This window comes from Rhineura floridana, chromosome 11, assembly GCF_030035675.1.
Source record: "Rhineura floridana isolate rRhiFlo1 chromosome 11, rRhiFlo1.hap2, whole genome shotgun sequence".
Classification (NCBI taxonomy): Eukaryota; Metazoa; Chordata; class Lepidosauria; order Squamata; family Rhineuridae; genus Rhineura; species Rhineura floridana.
In genome coordinates this window covers 8,483,363-8,501,136 of record NC_084490.1, presented here as the reverse complement: position 1 = coordinate 8,501,136, position 17,774 = coordinate 8,483,363, and the positions used below count along the sequence as shown (strand labels likewise).

The 17,774-nt window shown below is 48.2% G+C and overlaps 1 protein-coding gene and 1 non-coding gene across 10 annotated transcripts in view; both read right to left on the bottom strand.

Annotated features, from left to right (window-relative positions):
• Positions 1 to 94: 94 nt before the first annotated feature.
• Positions 95 to 17,774, bottom strand: part of CHD8 (chromodomain helicase DNA binding protein 8) — a 70,374-nt gene continuing 52,694 nt past the window's right edge. For all 9 annotated transcript variants that reach the window (XM_061591216.1, XM_061591208.1, XM_061591212.1 and 6 more), the window contains 14 exons: positions 17,162 to 17,251; positions 16,323 to 16,426; positions 15,829 to 15,943; positions 15,442 to 15,517; positions 14,329 to 14,383; positions 13,978 to 14,173; positions 11,598 to 11,806; positions 9,989 to 10,552; positions 7,500 to 7,648; positions 5,261 to 5,512; positions 2,746 to 2,853; positions 2,431 to 2,610; positions 1,644 to 1,766; positions 95 to 1,065 (listed from right to left, as the gene is read on the bottom strand). In XM_061591216.1, the coding sequence (XP_061447200.1) occupies positions 574 to 1,065; positions 1,644 to 1,766; positions 2,431 to 2,610; positions 2,746 to 2,853; positions 5,261 to 5,512; positions 7,500 to 7,648; positions 9,989 to 10,552; positions 11,598 to 11,806; positions 13,978 to 14,173; positions 14,329 to 14,383; positions 15,442 to 15,517; positions 15,829 to 15,943; positions 16,323 to 16,426; positions 17,162 to 17,251 (2,713 nt within the window). In that variant the 3' untranslated portion in view covers positions 95 to 573. The remainder of the gene's footprint in view (positions 1,066 to 1,643; positions 1,767 to 2,430; positions 2,611 to 2,745; positions 2,854 to 5,260; positions 5,513 to 7,499; positions 7,649 to 9,988; positions 10,553 to 11,597; positions 11,807 to 13,977; positions 14,174 to 14,328; positions 14,384 to 15,441; positions 15,518 to 15,828; positions 15,944 to 16,322; positions 16,427 to 17,161; positions 17,252 to 17,774) is intronic.
• LOC133368131 (small nucleolar RNA U6-53/MBII-28) lies at positions 15,612 to 15,720 on the bottom strand. Its single transcript, XR_009758595.1, has one exon. It is a non-coding gene; the product is annotated as a small nucleolar RNA U6-53/MBII-28 (small nucleolar RNA).

The following is a 17,774-nucleotide window of genomic DNA, read 5'->3' as shown; positions in this document are numbered from 1 at the left end:
TAAACCCCACCCACATGGAGACAGGGGGACGGAGAGAAAGGGAAGGCTCACCCCACACCCTCTCTTTTTGCACTTATGTTACAGCACATGAACCTAGGATGGGGGTGATGGTGAATGGAGTGGGGTGAGGTTGGGGAGAGAAACGGAACAGACTGTGGGGGAGAGCCAAAAGAGGAGCTGCTGACTATACCCAGATCGTCTCGGCTAAACGGGACACCTGTTGTGGTCTTGCTGCCCACAGAGCTCAAGTAGACAGCCATCCCTAGGACAGTTCCCAATTGATAATACCAAGTGCCAGGAGGAGAGGCAGGACTCGCCAACCAAACCAACAGCCATTTAAAGGAAAAAAATACCCAGTAAGCCACACAAGGACAGCAGTTGTCTAATCGACCCTCACTGGGGTGGAAGGATTCCCATTTTGTCCTCCCTGCAAGCCCCGCGTTGGAACGAGGAGAACCAGCCCAGCCCAAGCGGGCACCGAGTCTCTGGCCTGTCCAATTCAACATCAAGGAGATGGCGAGTCCCAGCAAGCTGGACCCTGTTTGCGTCCTTCCCGGTTCCCGGGACCAAAGCTCAGTCGTCCTCCTGCTCATCCCCTTCATCGCTGGAATCAGAGTTAGCCGGCATCATCGGGTCGTCGTCGAGCAAGGAGAAGTCCCGCTCCGAGCTGGCGTAGCCCTGAGACAAGTCATCCATCTCGTCTTCCTCCTCGTCCTCATCAACAGGCTGTGGGTGGCCCAGGTGCAAGGCACCGGTGGCATAGCCGGCGTGGCCGAGCCCGGGGTGGAGCAGGGTGCCGGAGGACGAGGCGGCGGCGGCGGCAGTGGCGGCAGCTGCAGTAGGAAAGGGCATGTATTGTAAAGGAGCGCCGTGGGCTGGGCTGGCTTGGAAGTGGGTGTGGTGCAAGGAGAGGGGGCCTGTGGCTCCCAGTTGGACCCGGCCAGCGCCCATCAGAGCCATCATGTTGGAAAACTCCATGGGGGTCTGGCGGCCTCGTTTCTGGGCATTCTCGGCCCCAACTGGTCCTGGGAGGAGACGGTTCATGGTGGGGTCTGGCAGAAAGCCCTATGGGAAAGAAAGATAACATCTGGAGTAAGGGACGAGAAAGAACAAGTGAAGGAAATCTAGCACAATATTCCCTTCTACCCCTTCTTTACTGCCTGGTGCAAACTGTCTTCATAATTGCAGCTTGTATGCTCCCATGTACAGATCACCACTGGCCTTCCCCTACAGGGGCAGAATGGAGCCTTCCTCTGAGCCCCCTCCTATGTCTATGGAACGCACCAAAATTTTTGTAACAGCATACATGAAAAAGGATGATGAGTGTGGTTTAATATTGGTCATTTTTAATAGTAATTTTTTTAAAAAATCAAGAGTCTCAGCTTGGAACTGGTTAAGCATGCAGAATGTTGAGTTTAAGTGACCATCAAGTTTCATGCTATCAGTCGTTATCTGTTGGGACTGTATGTTGGTCTAAAAAGCTCCTCACTGCTACTCTGTTAACTGCCCCGACTTAGATATTTTTTGTTTTTGGATTTTACACGCAAGTAAAAAACGTAATGCATCAACAACTTGTTTGTTCGCTTTACAAGCTAGCTGGGTGTTGTGAAGACTGAGAGGGAGGGTTTCTGTTGTGTAGTCACCTTCTTGCCGTTAGCAGAGATGCTGGCTGCCTGCATCCGCTCCAGCCCCATTAGGCAGCTCGGCTCTATGGGGACTGGCTTGGGAAACCGGGGCCACCGGTGCTTCCGGCGCTCCTCCATGTACTGGTGAAAGATGAAAAGGCACAAGAGTTAGTTGCTGTCCAGTGACAGGAAGATGGGCCATGTGCCTATTTGAATCCAAGGATTATTTCAGACGCTTATTCATGCTCTGTTCTAAAAAATGTTGAAAATTGTTCATGCCAACATAATTGGTACGAGGATCATTTATGCTGACTGGCAGGTAGAGAGAGCGAGAGCCTGGATGACTGGGAAGACGCGAATTCAAACTCTTGTTTAATAAATGGCCTTGGGACAGTCATAATAGCTCAACCTACCTAAAAAGGTTGGTGTGAGGAAAAAACGGGAGGGGGAGGAAAGAGCCATCTGCCACCCTGAGATTATTAGAGGATATAAATGTTAAGAAGCAGGTAAATATCCTAGTCAAGGCCACCAGAAATGGACAAGCCAGAGGGTGGAACAAAAAAAGGTTCATCAGTGTTGGCTGAGAGGGTTAAAACCCAAGGAGGCCCACTTAGAGGGCTTCAGTACTATCATTTAGACACCACATAAAAACTGTTTCCTGAGACTTTTAAGAACTGCTAGCATAAATATTCTTAAAACATGTAACCCGCCCTGGACCTCAGGGTGAAGGAAGGGTAATCAACAACAACAACGACGTCTGAAAAATCCAGAGGTAGGGTAGGAAGTGGGGGTCAAAAACACTCACGGCCAGGAAGCGAGGGTCCACAGCATACTCTGGGTGGGCCTGCAGCCAGACCTCGAGGTCAGCCCGCCGGGGAGCTGCATCCCCCACCAGCAACGTTCCGTCCGTCTTGTTCACCACCGGGATACGGGCCTCAAGGTCGATATCGGGGCCTCTCAGCGCCTCCAGGCACTGTAGCTCCAGCTGGGACCCAAGAGAGAGAGAAGGGCTAAGACAAAACAGAACAAAAGCCGAGAGGACCCCACCCAAACATGTGCCCCTCCCCCCCACTTGCAGCTCTGAGCTCTGCAGATACTCCTCTCCTTCCCCGTCTCTCACCTCCACCATCTTCTTGCTGCTCTTCTTCTGAGTGACAGCCGGGCGATCCCGCATGGTGCCATTCGGGACCAGTTTGTGCTTCTGGAAGGTCAGCTTGATTCCCTCTTCCTAGGAACAGCACGAGAGGTTAGGGCAGGGATGGGAACCTTGTCCAACCCCAGGGCCACATGCCCTTCCGGACAACCTTCCAAGGGCCACATCCCAGTGGTGGGCGGGGCCAGCAACAAAAGCAGAGAAAGCAACCAATGCGAATTATACCTTTGTAACCCTAAACTAGTTCTACACACACATCCCTCTCTCTGTCCTCCACCCAGGCAAGCAAGAGGCATCGTCGAGAGTTTAAAGACACATTTCAGCCAGGCAAAAACACTTGGGGCCAGTGAGGCCTGGGGAAACTTCTAAGGGTCAGACAGAGACGAGGGGAGGCTCTTTCCACCGGCCTTGCCCCACCCTCCAGCCCTGGAGGCCTTCAAACGCAGCTTTTTTCTAAGGGCTTTCTGGCCCTTTGGGTTGGGCTGTGGGGGTTTGGGGAGATTTTTGTATCAGCTTGGGGGTTAGTTTTCAAATATTTTTGCTTTGGCTTTGTTGTTGAGCTTTATGCTCATTTATGTTTTGATGTACTGTATATATGTGTATATATATATATATATATATATATATATATATATATTCTTTAGTGATTATACTCTTTATTATGTGTTGTGCTATTACATTTGGATTATTTGTGTGAACCGCTTTGAGCACATGTATATTTGTGGAAAATGCGGTACATAAATAAACTTTAACAACAACAACAATAATAATGTCTGGAGGTCACATTCAACCCCACACCTGAGGTTCCTTACCCCTTGGCTAGGAACTCACACTTGCAAAGGGGGGGGGGGAGATGGAATTACATCTGCTTTAAGGACAGAGCTTGGAAAAGTTACTTTTTTGAACCAGAACTCCCATCAGCCCAATCCAGTGGCAATGCTGGCTGCGGCTGATGGGAGTTGTAGTTTTAAAAAGTAACTTTTCCAAGCTCTGTTTAAGAAGGTAGGCAGGCAAAGATGACCTGAGTCTGCCCCTAGATGGACCGTCTCCCCCAGTCCCAAGGCCAATTGAGGGAAGACTATTGAAGCTTGTTACTTTTTGCTACTACGATTATGTGAATGTGTTTTGATTTTACCGGTAAGCCACCTTGGAAGGATTTGCATCCTGAAAAGCAGGATATAAAAAAGGACTATAATACGTAAACACTTTCCCCTCTAAATCCTATCTATGCTAAGCCTCAGTGCAAAGCTATTGTCCGCAGCATTCTCCACTAATGTTTCCCTAAAATGGAATCCTTTTGAGCATTATATGAGAGGTAATTGACAGACCTTCCAAAAACATTAAGAAAATGTTTGAACAAAAACAGCCACATATGTTATGTCAGCAACCAGAGATATCCTCATGAATTTGCTATATCTGGTATTCCCGATCTCTATGTATGGATGTGAAAGTTGGACAGTGAAAAAAGCGGATAAGAGAAAAATAAACTCATTTGAAATGTGATGTTGGAGGAGAGCGTTGCACATACCATGGACTGTGAAAAAGACAAATAATTGGGTGTTAGAACAAATTAAACCAGAACTATCACTAAAAGCTAAAATGATGAAACTGAAGTTATCAAACTTTGACACATCATGAGAAGACATGATTCACTAGAAAAGACAATAATGCTGGGAAAAACAGAAGGGAGTAGAAAAAGAGGAAGGCCAAACAAGAGACGAATGACTCCATAAAGGAAGCCATAGACCTGAACTTATAAGATGTGAACAGGGTGATTCATGACAGATGCTCTTGGAGGTCACTGATTCATAGAGTCGCCATAAGTGGGAATCGACTTGAAGGCATATAACAACAACGGCCTGTCACGGAGGATTTGGGTACATTTTGTGTCTCAACCTTGCACAATCTTTGGCAGAGATTGATCACCCTACTATTTCAAATTGTAAACTCAGGCTGAGAGAGGAACAGGTGCAAGGCAAAGACCAGAACAATCGCAAGGCCTGGTGCTCCCCCCTCGCAAAGATGTTCTTGGACTCCAACTCCCATCAGACCCAGCCACCAAGGCTCCTGAACAGGGATGACAGGTGTTGCAGCAGAGCAACATCTGCAGAGCACTAGTTGGGGGAAAGAGGTTTGCTGGAGAGTATTCTAGTTTCTTGTAATTTAAAAAAAAATCTGCTTTCAAGATTTCACTTCTCTTTAATTTGTTTTGTAATTGCAAAACTTAATTGTAATTGCATTGAGCCTTACCGACGGAGCTGGCTAACAGTTTTAAAATAACGCAGGTGCAGTGGAGGTGCCTCAGTGCAAGAAGCGAGATCGCTTCATCAAGCCCCAGCTTGCAGGCCTTGGCACTGCTTGGGGATCCGGAATTAGAATGGCAAATCGTCAAGGGCAACCCTCCCTGGCACACAAAACTGTCCCAACCATCAGCAGGCAGGCACTGACTGCTCTGCAACCCTTGCTCCGGCCTGCCACTCACATCTTTGATCTGCACGGTGAACTCCTTGTCTTGGCCGCCGTGCCGGAGGCGGGTGAAGGAGGTCACTCCTTCCTCCTGCGACGCCAGGGGGCAGATGTGGGGGATGGGAGAGCTGGTGTACTCCCCGTGCAAGCGGGGGAGGGCTTCCCCCTGGCCCCCGCAGGGCCCCAACTGGCCCTGCTGCGCTGTCGGCCACTTCCCAGAGAGCACGGCTTGACACACCAAGTCGATGCGGTTGATGAGCACTCGGTCCTGGCGGAAGGAAGAGAACAAGACGCGGTCAATACTGCCCACAGAGACCCAACTATGTGGAGCACATGCTCACGTTCACATAGGCATGTTCCCCTCTTGGAACTGGGTCTGTCCCGCACAGCGCTGCCCCGTATTCCTTACCTCTCATCTCCCCTTCTATGCAGAGAAATCAGTTTCTTATTACCGTACCTTATTTTCCTATCACACCTTATTACTGATCTTTGCAAGCTACTCTGGGACCAGGGCAAGAATCCTTCAGATAAACGCTTCTTTATTCGTTTCTTTTGCATTCTTAGAGCAGCTTCTGGATAATGGCAGGTTATTGGGAACTGGTGGACTCTTAGAGGGGTGGGTAGAAGCTGTCCCAAAAGGAACCCAAATCTGCCCACCCGTACTGCATATTTGCTTATTTTTCTGCCGTTTGTTTTATTTTTTAGTTTATCTGATATACCAAAGCGTCCTCCTTCAATATGAATTATTCCCAGGGCAGCTAAGAAAGAATAAAATACCACCACCTAATAGGGGAGAGAATTCTGGAACTTGGGGTGCCACCACTAAGGGGGCTCCCTCTCCTGTAACCAGTTGCCTTGTCTCAATCAGACGACGAGTGTGGTGCACGGGCAGGCTGTGGTGGAGGCACGTCTTCCTTCAAGTACCCTGACCCCAAGCTGTGGAAAGGGCTATATCTCAGTGGTAGAGCATCTGTCTTGCAAGCAGAAGGTCCCTGCATCTCCCACCTGAAACCCTGGAGAGCCGCTGCCTGTCTGTGTAGATAATACTGAGCTAGATGGATGACTGGTCTGACTTGGTATGAGACAACTTCCTATGTTCCTAGGGTTTTAAAAAGGCAAGTGCCGCAGCGTGGAATTGTATGTGGAAATGGATCAGTAATGAGTGAAGAAAATGGTTAAGCATTAAGTTAGATAATCTGTTAAATTAGATAATCAGGTCTACTTCCAACCAGTAGTGTAGTGGCAAATTCAGAAGTGCAGGGTCCCTTCATGATGGTAACAACTGCACCCCCTCTCCCTTTTTTTGTTCCTGGGCTGAGATCTTTGTTAATGCCTTCTCCCACAACAACAGAGGTCTCTAGGAGCCAATAAGTATGCAAAGGGAGAGTGTTCGCTACTGAAAAGAGTCTTCTCAGTGGGTGACTCGTCTCCTTTCACTCTGGTTGGCTTCGAACAGCACAAAAGGAAACATGTGAGTAGACTCTTCTCAATGGCTAACATATTCCTCTTTCATGGTTTATAGGATACTGGAGACATTGGGACTCTGCTGGGACCCTGCTCCCAAAAAAGTAAGGCGTCTGAGACCCCCTGAGACCTTGGACGACTACACCCCTGCTTCCAACAGCTGTGGGAAGAGCTACAGTACAATACAGGGATACTGACACTGTAGATCAGGGATGGCGAACCATTTTCAGCCAGAGGGTCACATTCCCTTCTGAGCAACCTGTGGGGGCCACAAGCCAGGAGTGAGCAGGGCCAGAGGCAAAAATGGGCAGAGAAGGAAATGTGAATTTGATCTTTGGTACAGCAGGCTATTTTCGACACAGCCCGCTGTATCCTCCGTCCAGGTAAGCAAAAGGTGTTATCGGAATTCAAGGACACATTCCAGACAGATGAAAGCACTCAAGGAGGGTGTGTGAACTCGGAAGAGACCCCAAGGACCAGATAAGAGAGATCTGGAGGGCCACATTTGGCCCCTGATCCTGAGAATTCCCCATCCATGCCCTAGACCACCTGTGGGGAACTGCTGGCCCTCCAGATGTTGCTGAATTACAACTCCCATCAGCCCCACCAAGCATGGCCAATGGGGAGGGAGTTCAGCAACATCTGGAGGGCCAAAGGTTCCCCCCATTTTCCCTAGACCACCGACAATCCTGTTTGGGATTCCGAGCTATGCAGCGATGACAGCAGATCCCTCCAGCGCCAACTTGTAGAGCCATGATCACGACCCTCCCTTCCTCCCCAAGCGATGTTACCTTTGGCCACTCGTGGGCACGCTGGCGCTCCTGCAACAGCAGGTCCGAGGCGCTGGGCTGTGGGGAGCTGCCCTCGTGGGAGGTGGGCAGGGATAAAAGCGATGACTCCTCTTCCTCAAACAGCTTCCCACCACAAGCAGCCTCTTCGCCTGGCAGGGAAAAGAAGGGGGGGAGAATGAGAGGGGGCTGCCACGGAGAAGCACATAGGAAAAAAGGGACACGAAAGTTTTCCTAAGCAAAGCCTGGATTTAAAAAACAGGGAGGGGAGAAAACGCCAGATCAGACAAGCTCTTTTTTGTTTCCTAAGCAAAGCCTGACCAACGGGCCTTTTCTCGTGCCGCTTGGAAGATGGAGCAGTCTTCAGGCGGAGAAATAGCAGGAGTGAAAATGCCTGGGGATTTTTTTTTTTTTTCAAGGCAGGCCTGCACACCCTAGAAAGGGCAAATCCATTTTCCCACAGGGGAGATTGTTGCATCCGCTGGTCCCTGGAAGGGCACGACCTGAACAAAAGCAATACAGCCACCTTGCTGAAGCTTAAATAGCTCTGGGTCAGCGCTTCAACAGGAGACCACCGAGGAACCTTCCGTAATACCATCTTGACTTCCATGATGGAAGAACAGGAGGCATATAGAACATGCTGTCAGGGGCGGGGAACATGTGACCTTTCAGATGCTGCTGCACGCCTAACTCCCATAATTCCTGGCCACTGGCCATCCTGGCTGGGGCTGATGGGAGCTGTGGTGCCTCTGCTTTGGGCACTGAAGGTCTCAGGCTCAAGTCCTGGCATCTCCAGGTAGGAGAGACTCCGTCTGAAATCCCGGACAGCCACTGCCGACTCCCTGGAGACAAGACCGAGCTCGATGGACCATTCGGTCTGACTCAGTATGAGGCAGTTCCCTATGTAAGATCCTACGGTCCAGAGAATGCTAGCATGCACAATTTACGGGGAAGGGGCCACAGCTCAGTGGCAGAACATCTGCTTCGCATGCAAAATTTCCCAGATTTACTCCCTGGCATCTCCAGGAAGGGCTTGGAGAGAACCCCTGCCTGAAACCCTGGAGAGCTGCTGCCAGCCAGTGTAGACAACACTGAGCTAGATGGAACAATGGTCTGACTCATTATATGGCAGGTTTCTGTGCTCGTAACATCAGAAAGGCTATAGGTTCCCTATTCCTATCCTAAATAAACACCTAGAAAAAGAGGCAAGCTCCGGTGCTATTTTTTGGCTGTCTGCACTTCAGAGATAACTTCTCCTTCTGTGGAGCCGTTTCATCTCTTAACTCTGCCAAATTCCAAAGCAGAGCAAAAAATATAAACAATCTTTTACCAAAGCACCACACAACACTTTTCTCAGGGTGTGAAACACTCACTCAGAGTAGAAAACGAGAGTTTCACACCTTGAGAATAGGGTTGTGTGGTGCTTCGATAAAAATTGCTTATTTTTATTTTTTTGGAATTTGGCAGAGTTAATCACCAGAGCTGCTTCTTCCCCCCCCCCCATCAGCTATCATTCAGTGCTTCCCCTCCCTTTGTTCCCGTGTAACTCTAATTGTAAGGTAAGCACTACAATTTTTAAAATAAATAAATAGCATAATTTAAAAAAATACTAGGGAATGGGCTTTCTTCTTTCAAGGTTGCAAGCTATTCTACTAAGTTTGCTCAGTATCTCAAGGAGCCACGTTTGGTAATATAGAGAGCTAGTGTGGCATAGTCAGAAGGTCTGGCTAGGACCAGAAAGACTTGGGTTCTAATCCCCACTCACCCATGAAGCTTATTGGGTGATCTTAGCTAGCTAGGTCAATCTCTCTCAGCCGAGCCCACCTCGCAGGGTTGCTATGAGGATAACAGTGAGGCTGGGAGAGAAGAACCTTGTGCTTGCTGCCCTGAACACCTAGGAGGGAGGGATTTAAATGTAACTAAATATAATTGTAAAAATAATTTAAATAAACAGGTTAAAAAAAAGACAAATCAGCAACTGACTAAATAAAAAATCATTTCGGCACCTGGCACCCGTTTTTTAAAAGAGGCAGGCAATGCATGTGCCTTATGAGCCAGCATTTTTATTTTCCAAGCACATTTAGGAGTCTGCTAGTTTGTGCTTATTAGTTCAACTGTGGAATTTGCCCCCGCAAGACGTAGCGTTGTCCACCGACTTGGACAGCTTGAAAAGAGGATTAGACGACTTTACGGAGGACAAGGCTATCCATGGCTACAAGTCAGGACACCTGTGTTCTACCTGCCTCTGAATGCCAGTTGTTAGGAATTACAAGTGGGGAGAACGCTACTGCACTTGGATCCTGCGCTTGAGGGCTTCCCACAGGCACTCGGAGGGCCACTGTGAAAACAGGATGCTGGCCTGTGATGTGCTTTTCTTGCATTCTTACGTTTTGGATCTTCCAATAAAGAGGTCTGAAGAGAGGTGGGAAGAGCGCGAGAGAGAAGAGATCCCTGGAAGTGGGGGAAGAAAAGCCCCTCGAAGGGCAGCTCACCCTCGCTATCGTCAGAGCAGCCTGAGGAGGAAGAGCAAGACGAGGAAGCAGAGATCTTGCTGAGGTCCAGCTCCGAGTCAGAGTCATCGGCCGATTCAGGTTTAACAGGGTGTGCCGGGAGCTGTGGCGGAACGGGGAGCTCATGCAAGGGTGGGGGGAGGAGCAGGGGGGCGGGAGCAGCAGCCACACTGGCCCCAGGAAGAGGAAGCCCCGAAGGCTGTGTCGGCGGGGGAAGCGGAGGCGTCCCCGTGCTCCCCGCCCGACTGTGCATGTGGTTGAGTCGAGCGGCTAGGAAGGAGAAGTCCGGGTCCTGCATGATGGTGGTGTCAGTCTGGCTGAGGCCGTGGCGTGCGACACCCCGCAGCAGCTCTCCGTCGTGGCGGCCACACTGCCACCAGGGTGGCATCTCGGGGCCCGGCGGCTGGCACAGGGCAAGACGCTCTTCCAAGAGGGGGTGGCACAGGACTTGTTCCCGCAGGCGCCGCAGGAGGTCAACGCGGTAGAGGGTGCGCGAGGCCCGCTCCTCTGTGATGGGCTCGATGAACAGCGTGGGGTCTGGAGACTCTGCGAGGGGGAACAGGGAAAGGGGGAGGGGCATGTTACTGGCGGCTTTATTTATTAATTTTTATTTATTTATTAGATGTATATACCACCTCATAGCCGAAGCGCTCTGGGCAGTTTACAGCAATTAAAAACATTAAAAACAAATATACAAATCTTAAAACACAAAAAACAATTTAAAAACACATGCTCAAATGCCTGGGAGAAGAGGAAAGTCTTGACCTGGCACTGAAAGGATAACAGTGTTGGCGCCAGGCGCACCTCGTCACAAAGATCATTCCATAACTTGGAACGTGGCTTCATTTGTATTTCTTGTTTGTGTGCATATACACACACCCCTGTTCCTGAGTTTTCCAAGTCACCTTGAGCTCCATATCGGAAGAAGGACAGGATATAAAAATCTAACTACTGAAAAAATATAAATATATGCTTCTGTGTTGCCTTCTACCATTCCTGCCCGGACAGGAAGGAGCAATACTGCACAAACAGGAACATACACAAAAGAAGAGATCTTTGGTGCGTGCGCGTAGCAAGCACACCCACACACCCACTTCTTTGTCTAATGAGCTGGAGGGCAGATGAGAAAAGACACACCAAGGAAAAAATTGAAGGCAGAAAAAATCTTTAGGTGAGGGAAGAAGCGTGAGCTGAAGTGAAGAACCTACTATCCCCGCAGAGGAAGGCAAAGGACCCGGGGGATGGACCTGCCTTTCCTTTCCTTGGTTATACAACTGGTCTGTCCCTGGCGGTGGGGACTAAACCCATCATTGTCCTGAAGTCCTCCCACATACGATCCAGAGATACAAAAGTACATTCCGTGTGCCCAAGAAACGTCAAGGAATGCAGTCCTTATGTGCCACCTCCAATGGGATCAGTCATTCTACAGTCTACATGCCAACCAGATATTGTTGGACTCCATCTCCCATCAGTCCCCAGCCAACATGGCCAATGGTCAGGGATGATGGGAGTTTTAGTCTAGCAGCTTCCAGACGGCACGCAGCTGGGGAAGACTAGACTCTCCCTGACCCACCTGGAGCCCAGTACTAACCATCGCTTGCGGCAGGAGGCAGCCGGCACACTTGCCGACACATGGCCACGAACCCATGGAAATACTTGGCGAGGCTCTCATCCGTCTTCTTCTCCAGCCGGGCCATGGCCCGGAAGCGGCCCCAGTGGAAGCGCATGGTGTCCGGGTCATACTCCACCCCAAACGTGGAGACCACACGATAGAAGTCAGATTGCTCTCGACGTGTCCACCTTTGGAAGCGAGACAAGAGATGAGGCCCACCCCACGGGAAACAGTCAAGCCCTAAGACGTTTCAGTGGAAGAATCAACAGCCTAGCTGATCCCAAGTTCCTCTCTGCAGCCTCCTATGTTTGCTGAGAGAGCCATTCTGTAGTGACCAACGGCTGGCTATTGTAGGGGGAGGGCTACGCAACTACTCTCTGGCTGGCAGGTATCAGGGACAGATTGTCTCCCCCCCCCAACTTTCAGTGGTAGTCCCCCTTTTGTGCAACTCTCTCCCATGGCAGCTCCATTCTGTTCTCCTTCCGTCCCCATTTTTAAAAAAGGCACTGAAGATTCTGCCTCCCCCCCCCCGTATTTCACTGAATAGTTTTTTTTGTGAATAATTAAAATGAATAATAATGAACAATCCATAGTCTTTTATGAATGTTTAATCCTGGTGTACGTGTAGGGTATTTAAAAAAACAAACGGTTGGAGGATTTTGAATTGTTTTAACTGCATTTGTCATTGTTTTATGTTTTGTTAGCTTGGAAGAATCTGTATCCTGAAGGTGGGATAGAAAATTATGGATTGTATGCCATGTTAGTAATTGAAACGAATGGACGTGGCTAACTTAGGGGCGCATTAAATTCAACAGGTCTACTCTGAGTAAAACTTACTTGGATACAACCTGATGAAAATTAATGAAATGGCAGTTTTGCCCTTAGAAGGCTGTCTATAACTATTAAATAAAAATTAAAGTAAATAAACAAGGAACTAATAAATGAAACAGGATTACAAGCAAAATACAATTCATATAAACAGCCCAAGAAAAGAATTGCAGGAAACACATTCTTGAAGATGGTATCTTAAAATCAGCGGCTTTCTTCTTTATTGGCAGAACAAAATGGCATGGAAATGAAACACTACCAAATCCCACAGAAGAACGTACCAGTTCCCATAAACCTCTTTTAAAAGCAGAAGTTATGCTCAAGTGCAAAGTTCCAAGAAAGAACCTTTCCTAGCACTATTTGGTTCTAATGCGCGTTAGTCGTGTGTGGGTTTTTAGTGTGACGCTTTTAACAGTGATTCTATAACAGGGGTGGGGAACAGGATCCAGCCGGTGGGCCAAAACCTGAGCTTCCCCACCTTCCTTGGGCCTCTCTGATAGGTGGACAGGGCCACACACCTGTCGAACACCTGGCAGCACCAGAGGTTGTTGCTGACTTGCTGACTGAGGCTGATGGGAGTTGTAGTCCACATCATCTGGAGAATTCCAGTTTGGGAAGGGCTGAATTAGATTAACAGATTTGGGAAATTGTTTATAAAAGTTGCCCTAATTAATCAGGAAGCTTAAAGAAGTTCTTCAATGGAAGTACTTAGAAGAAGCTTTATTTAAAGACATCTCTACAACATCCATGCACATCACCTAATAATGATGGTTGCATGCAGTGTTAATCCTACACAGACTAGACCAACTGAAATTAATAGAAATTACTATTTAGTGTGACCTTTACTGTTGTAACACCAACACTTTGGAATTCCGTCCCCTTAAATCTCTGTCCTTTCCAGCTAATACTTAAGACCTTCCTCTTTCAACAAGCCTTTTAAGTAGAGACCATATCCCACTCTGAATCTGCTTTGGAATTGCTTTTTAAGATGTTTTTAAAGCTGCTTAAAAGAAAGATATTTTTTAGAGATGTTTTGTTTTAATATTTTTGGAGTGTTTTTAGTGTTTTTGTTTGCTGCCCTGCGCTCCTTTTAGAAGGAAGGGCAGGATATAAATTTAATAAATAAATAAATAATTTAAGCCCATTAATTTTAATGCGTCTACTCTGAGCAGAACTTAGTTGGATACACCCTAAAGTAAGTTTCTTAATTCAGACTATTTTTTAGTTATATGTAAATCCATCCAGTCAATCAACTGAATAACAGGGTAATCCACCGAACTCCATGGAACTTACTTCCTAGTATACGTGTGCTTAGTGTTGAACCTTAGGTTTCATTTAACTGGGTAGTAGTCCTAATGAACAGCATTTCTTCCAACATCTCAATAAAGTAGCAGCACACTTGATTTGTATATGCCAGGCTAGAGGCCCTGGGCATTGTGGCCCCAGAATTTGGAATCTCCAGAGCCCAGACTACCGGGGAGAATGCAAAGATGTGCCTGTCTTGGGCCTCACAGCCAGACCAGAGCATTACCTCTGCTGTTTCTCCCGCCGCACCATCTCTTTCAGCTTGAAGGCGGCCTCACAACGCCGGCGACGCCGGTCCCCTCGTTCCGCAGCCTCCATCTTGAGCTGCTCACGCTTGTAGCTCCGCTGGAAGGCGGTGATTAGTCTCCGCAAACGTGCTGTGAGGGCCGAGGCTGGGGGCCAGAACAGGTTCCCTGGCTGACCTGCAGGAAAAGTGCAAGCGGTGTCACTATCATTTCTGTTCCCCTTGCACCACCATCATCACACAGCTTCCCCATGAGCACCACCACCCCGGGAAGAAAAAGACAAGGTTTTCACCACCTCTTTCGTCAAACACTTTCAATCAGCAAGTATTTACCTTCCTCACCATCCACCACAGATATTTCTTCATCCATCATTATCAATGGGTCACCCTGCAACAGTGAGATTCGTTTCAGGAATAAGGTGATATGAAACTGCTTTAAATCACTAGCTACTCTGACTAGCTACTCCAGCCACAGAGTGGTTTGGATTAACACTAGGGCCATTTCTGGAACATACCACCTAATACTAATAACAGTATGAAAAAGAAACGCAAAGACCCCCTTCATTCTGGCTCTTAGTATACCATTTTGGTGGCCTTCCACCAACAGGCAAGCCCTTTTTAAAAATGTCAATGGGCATTTGGCCTACTGTTTCGTTTTCCTCTGCTGCATTTTGATCAGTATTTCCAATTAAATTATGTTTTAACTAGTTGTCCGTTTTATCTGCTCCTACCTGGATTTAATTGTAATATCACTTTCTTGTTTGAGTAGTTTTTTATTACTCTCAATCTGGATTTTACTGTTGCTAGCTGTCTAGAGCATTTTTAATGGAATGCTGAGGTACAAAATGTGGCCAATATACAAATCTCGACAAAGGGCAAACATGAGAAAAATTTAATTTCTTTCCCCCCCTTTTTGCTCCTGAATTCTTAAGCAGCAAAAGAAAATGCTATGACCTGTATAAGCCCCCATCTGCACTATACATTTAAAGCAGCTTCATATCACTTTAAACAGTCAAGGCCTCCCCCAAAGAATCCTGGGAACTGTAGGCTGTTAAGGGTGCTGAGAGTTGTTAGGAAGCCCCTATTCCCCTCACACTCGCTCACAGAGTGGTTTAGCAGTCGATCCCTCTTCCCAGGGAACTCTGAGAATTGTAACTCTGTGAGTGAATTGTAGCTCTGTTAAAAACCTTCAGCATATTTAAATTACAGTTCCCAGACTCTTTGTGAGAAGCCATGAATATTTAAAGTGGTATAATACTGCTTTAAATGTATACCGCAGATGGGGCCTCAGTTATGGCAAGGTCATGAACCTGCAGGCATGTTTGGATTTTTGAGCACTGCTGCCTTTGATCATTCCCTCCCTGCCCCCACTCCCATGAGACAAAAAGAGAGAAAGCGACTCCATGTTGGCGACTCCTTCGTTATGCGATTGATTCAGGACCTCACCTCATCATCTGGCTCCTTGGTGGGGCCTCCCACTGGTTTGTATTCCGGGTCCTCGCAGTCCTTGTCAAAATCCACCCTGTCAGCAAAGGGTTGGGAGGAGGCAAGAAGAAAACAACTGGTTAGTTATCTCTGCTTTAATCTCTACTTATTCCCTCCCCCTCCATACAAACACACCTCAGGACTTCCCGTGAGAAGCAAGCTTAACTCACTGACACCCGGGTTCAGAGCCAACGGCTCCACTCCGTGCCTCGGTATTAGCATGGCAAGTCATCATGGGTGCATGGGTTCACCTCCCCCCCACTTTAATTTCCCTTCCTCTAGCAACTCCCCTACCTCTCCCATCCCTGGAACCCTCAGAAACAGCCCAGCCCGGCATCAGCCGCTCACCCTTCTCCCACATCCAGGCGGTGCTCGGCGGCAATGGCCTTGTCGTCTGGGCGGCCGGCCTTCTCCAGGAAGCAGAGCGCAGGGTCCGCTCGCATGGTGTTGTACTTTTCGTAGCCTGTAGGGGGTGCAAATGGATGTAAGTCCACCGATTCCAATGGATAGTCCCCCGAGCGTGACTCAGTTGGGTATCATCCATATATTTCAAGCCTAGCCAGCTCCTCAGCTCTCAGTTAATGCAGAATTTTCACCACACACCACCCTTCCAAGGGAAGGCCACTACCAAACGCATTGCATTTTACTGGCAGAGAGGAAAAAACACTGACAGGAGTAATTAACCTGCCATCAGGCCACCAAGCATGCGTCCATGGCTCAGGCAAGAATTTGCCTATTACCCCCTACCAAAAAAACACAACAACTTAGGCCAATCAACAGCACAGCTCGTAATGGGATAATCGCGAGTCCCTTCCCCAGAACAGTACTTCAGCACCACCTACCGTGTTTGAAGACGCCAAGGAGCAAGGACTTGTCAGCGTCCGTATCCCACCAGGCTGTGGGGACCTCTGCTTGATCCACCAGTGGGAACCAGATGTCAATTTCACTGCAGGAAGGAGCGAGAGTCGGAAAGGGAGAGAAAGGAATGAGGGAGCAGGAAAAAAGAACAGAAAAAAGAAGAAGTGTCAGCCGAGGGCAGGTGAGGTCGCTCGGAAGCGTGGCATCCTACAGAAATTCTCAGCCTAGTCACAAACCTCAGGAAAGGATGGCACACACATGTAGAAATCCACATGAAAACCGGAAGTGGGGTAGGTAAGACCTGTTTTCTGTCCCTGAAGTGCAAACTTAGGATCAGCTTTGGGAAAGAAATGACAACTTATGTCTTGAATAGACCAATTAATGGAGGTTATGGCTCTCAAAGCCTACTAGCCGCAATGGCTACGTTCTACCGCCACTGTTGGAGGCAGAGTGCCTCTGAATGCCAGCTGATGGGAATTGCAAGAGGGGAGAGCGCTCAGGTCCAGCCTGTGGGCTTCCCATAGGCATCTGGATGGTCACTGTAAGAACAGGATGCTGGACTAGGTGGTCCCATGGCTTGACCCTGCAAGTCTCTTTTTATGTTCTTACACGCACAGTCTCTCTCACACACATTTGATGCTCTTAATCAAGGAAAAAGTTTGAGTCATGAAACTCACAAGGGACCATTTCTCAGCCTGACCTACCTCATAGGGTTGCTGTGTGAGGGTTAAGTGGAAGTGGGAAGACACACACGTGCCACTTTTTAGGAGGAAAGGCAGGATAAAAACACAACAAATTTATAAATGAGTAAATAAAACATTACCTGGAAGCGGCTCCTGCCAAAACTTTCTCGGCTTGGTCCCCAATCACCTCCTGGCGCAGGTAATAGAGCATGCGCACCCGTAGGAGCACCCTAGGGAGAGAAGAATGGCTTTTCAGCTGGGAGAGGACGGGGAAGAGGGCAGTGCACCCTTTGCTTATCTACACTTGACAGCCCCCCAAGTCTGTGCCCGTATCATTCCCCCCCCCCCCAAGCAGTCTGGACATACATGGATTGCGGACTGGCAAAATGCATATGCTAAAGAAAGGAGAAATGATCAGCTGCCGTATTTGACATTTTCGTTTGCTGTGGTCAGCAAAACAGCAATGTGGGTGGCACTCTTTGTTACGTTCCACAAAAGTCTCAAAAATAATTTACACATTCATAAAAATGCACAGAATGTGCAAACGTTTAAAAACAAACAAAATAAATGAACAGAATGATTTACTAAAAGTGCTTATCCAACAATACTATCAAGAAAATGAACACTGCAAACAGGCCAGAAATCATGCTGCACTAGGATCCCAATTAACCACCCGAAACTTGAGTAAAAAGGAATGCCTTAGGCTGACACCTAAAAGCTGACAGCAATGGCAGCAGGGGTATATCCGCTGGC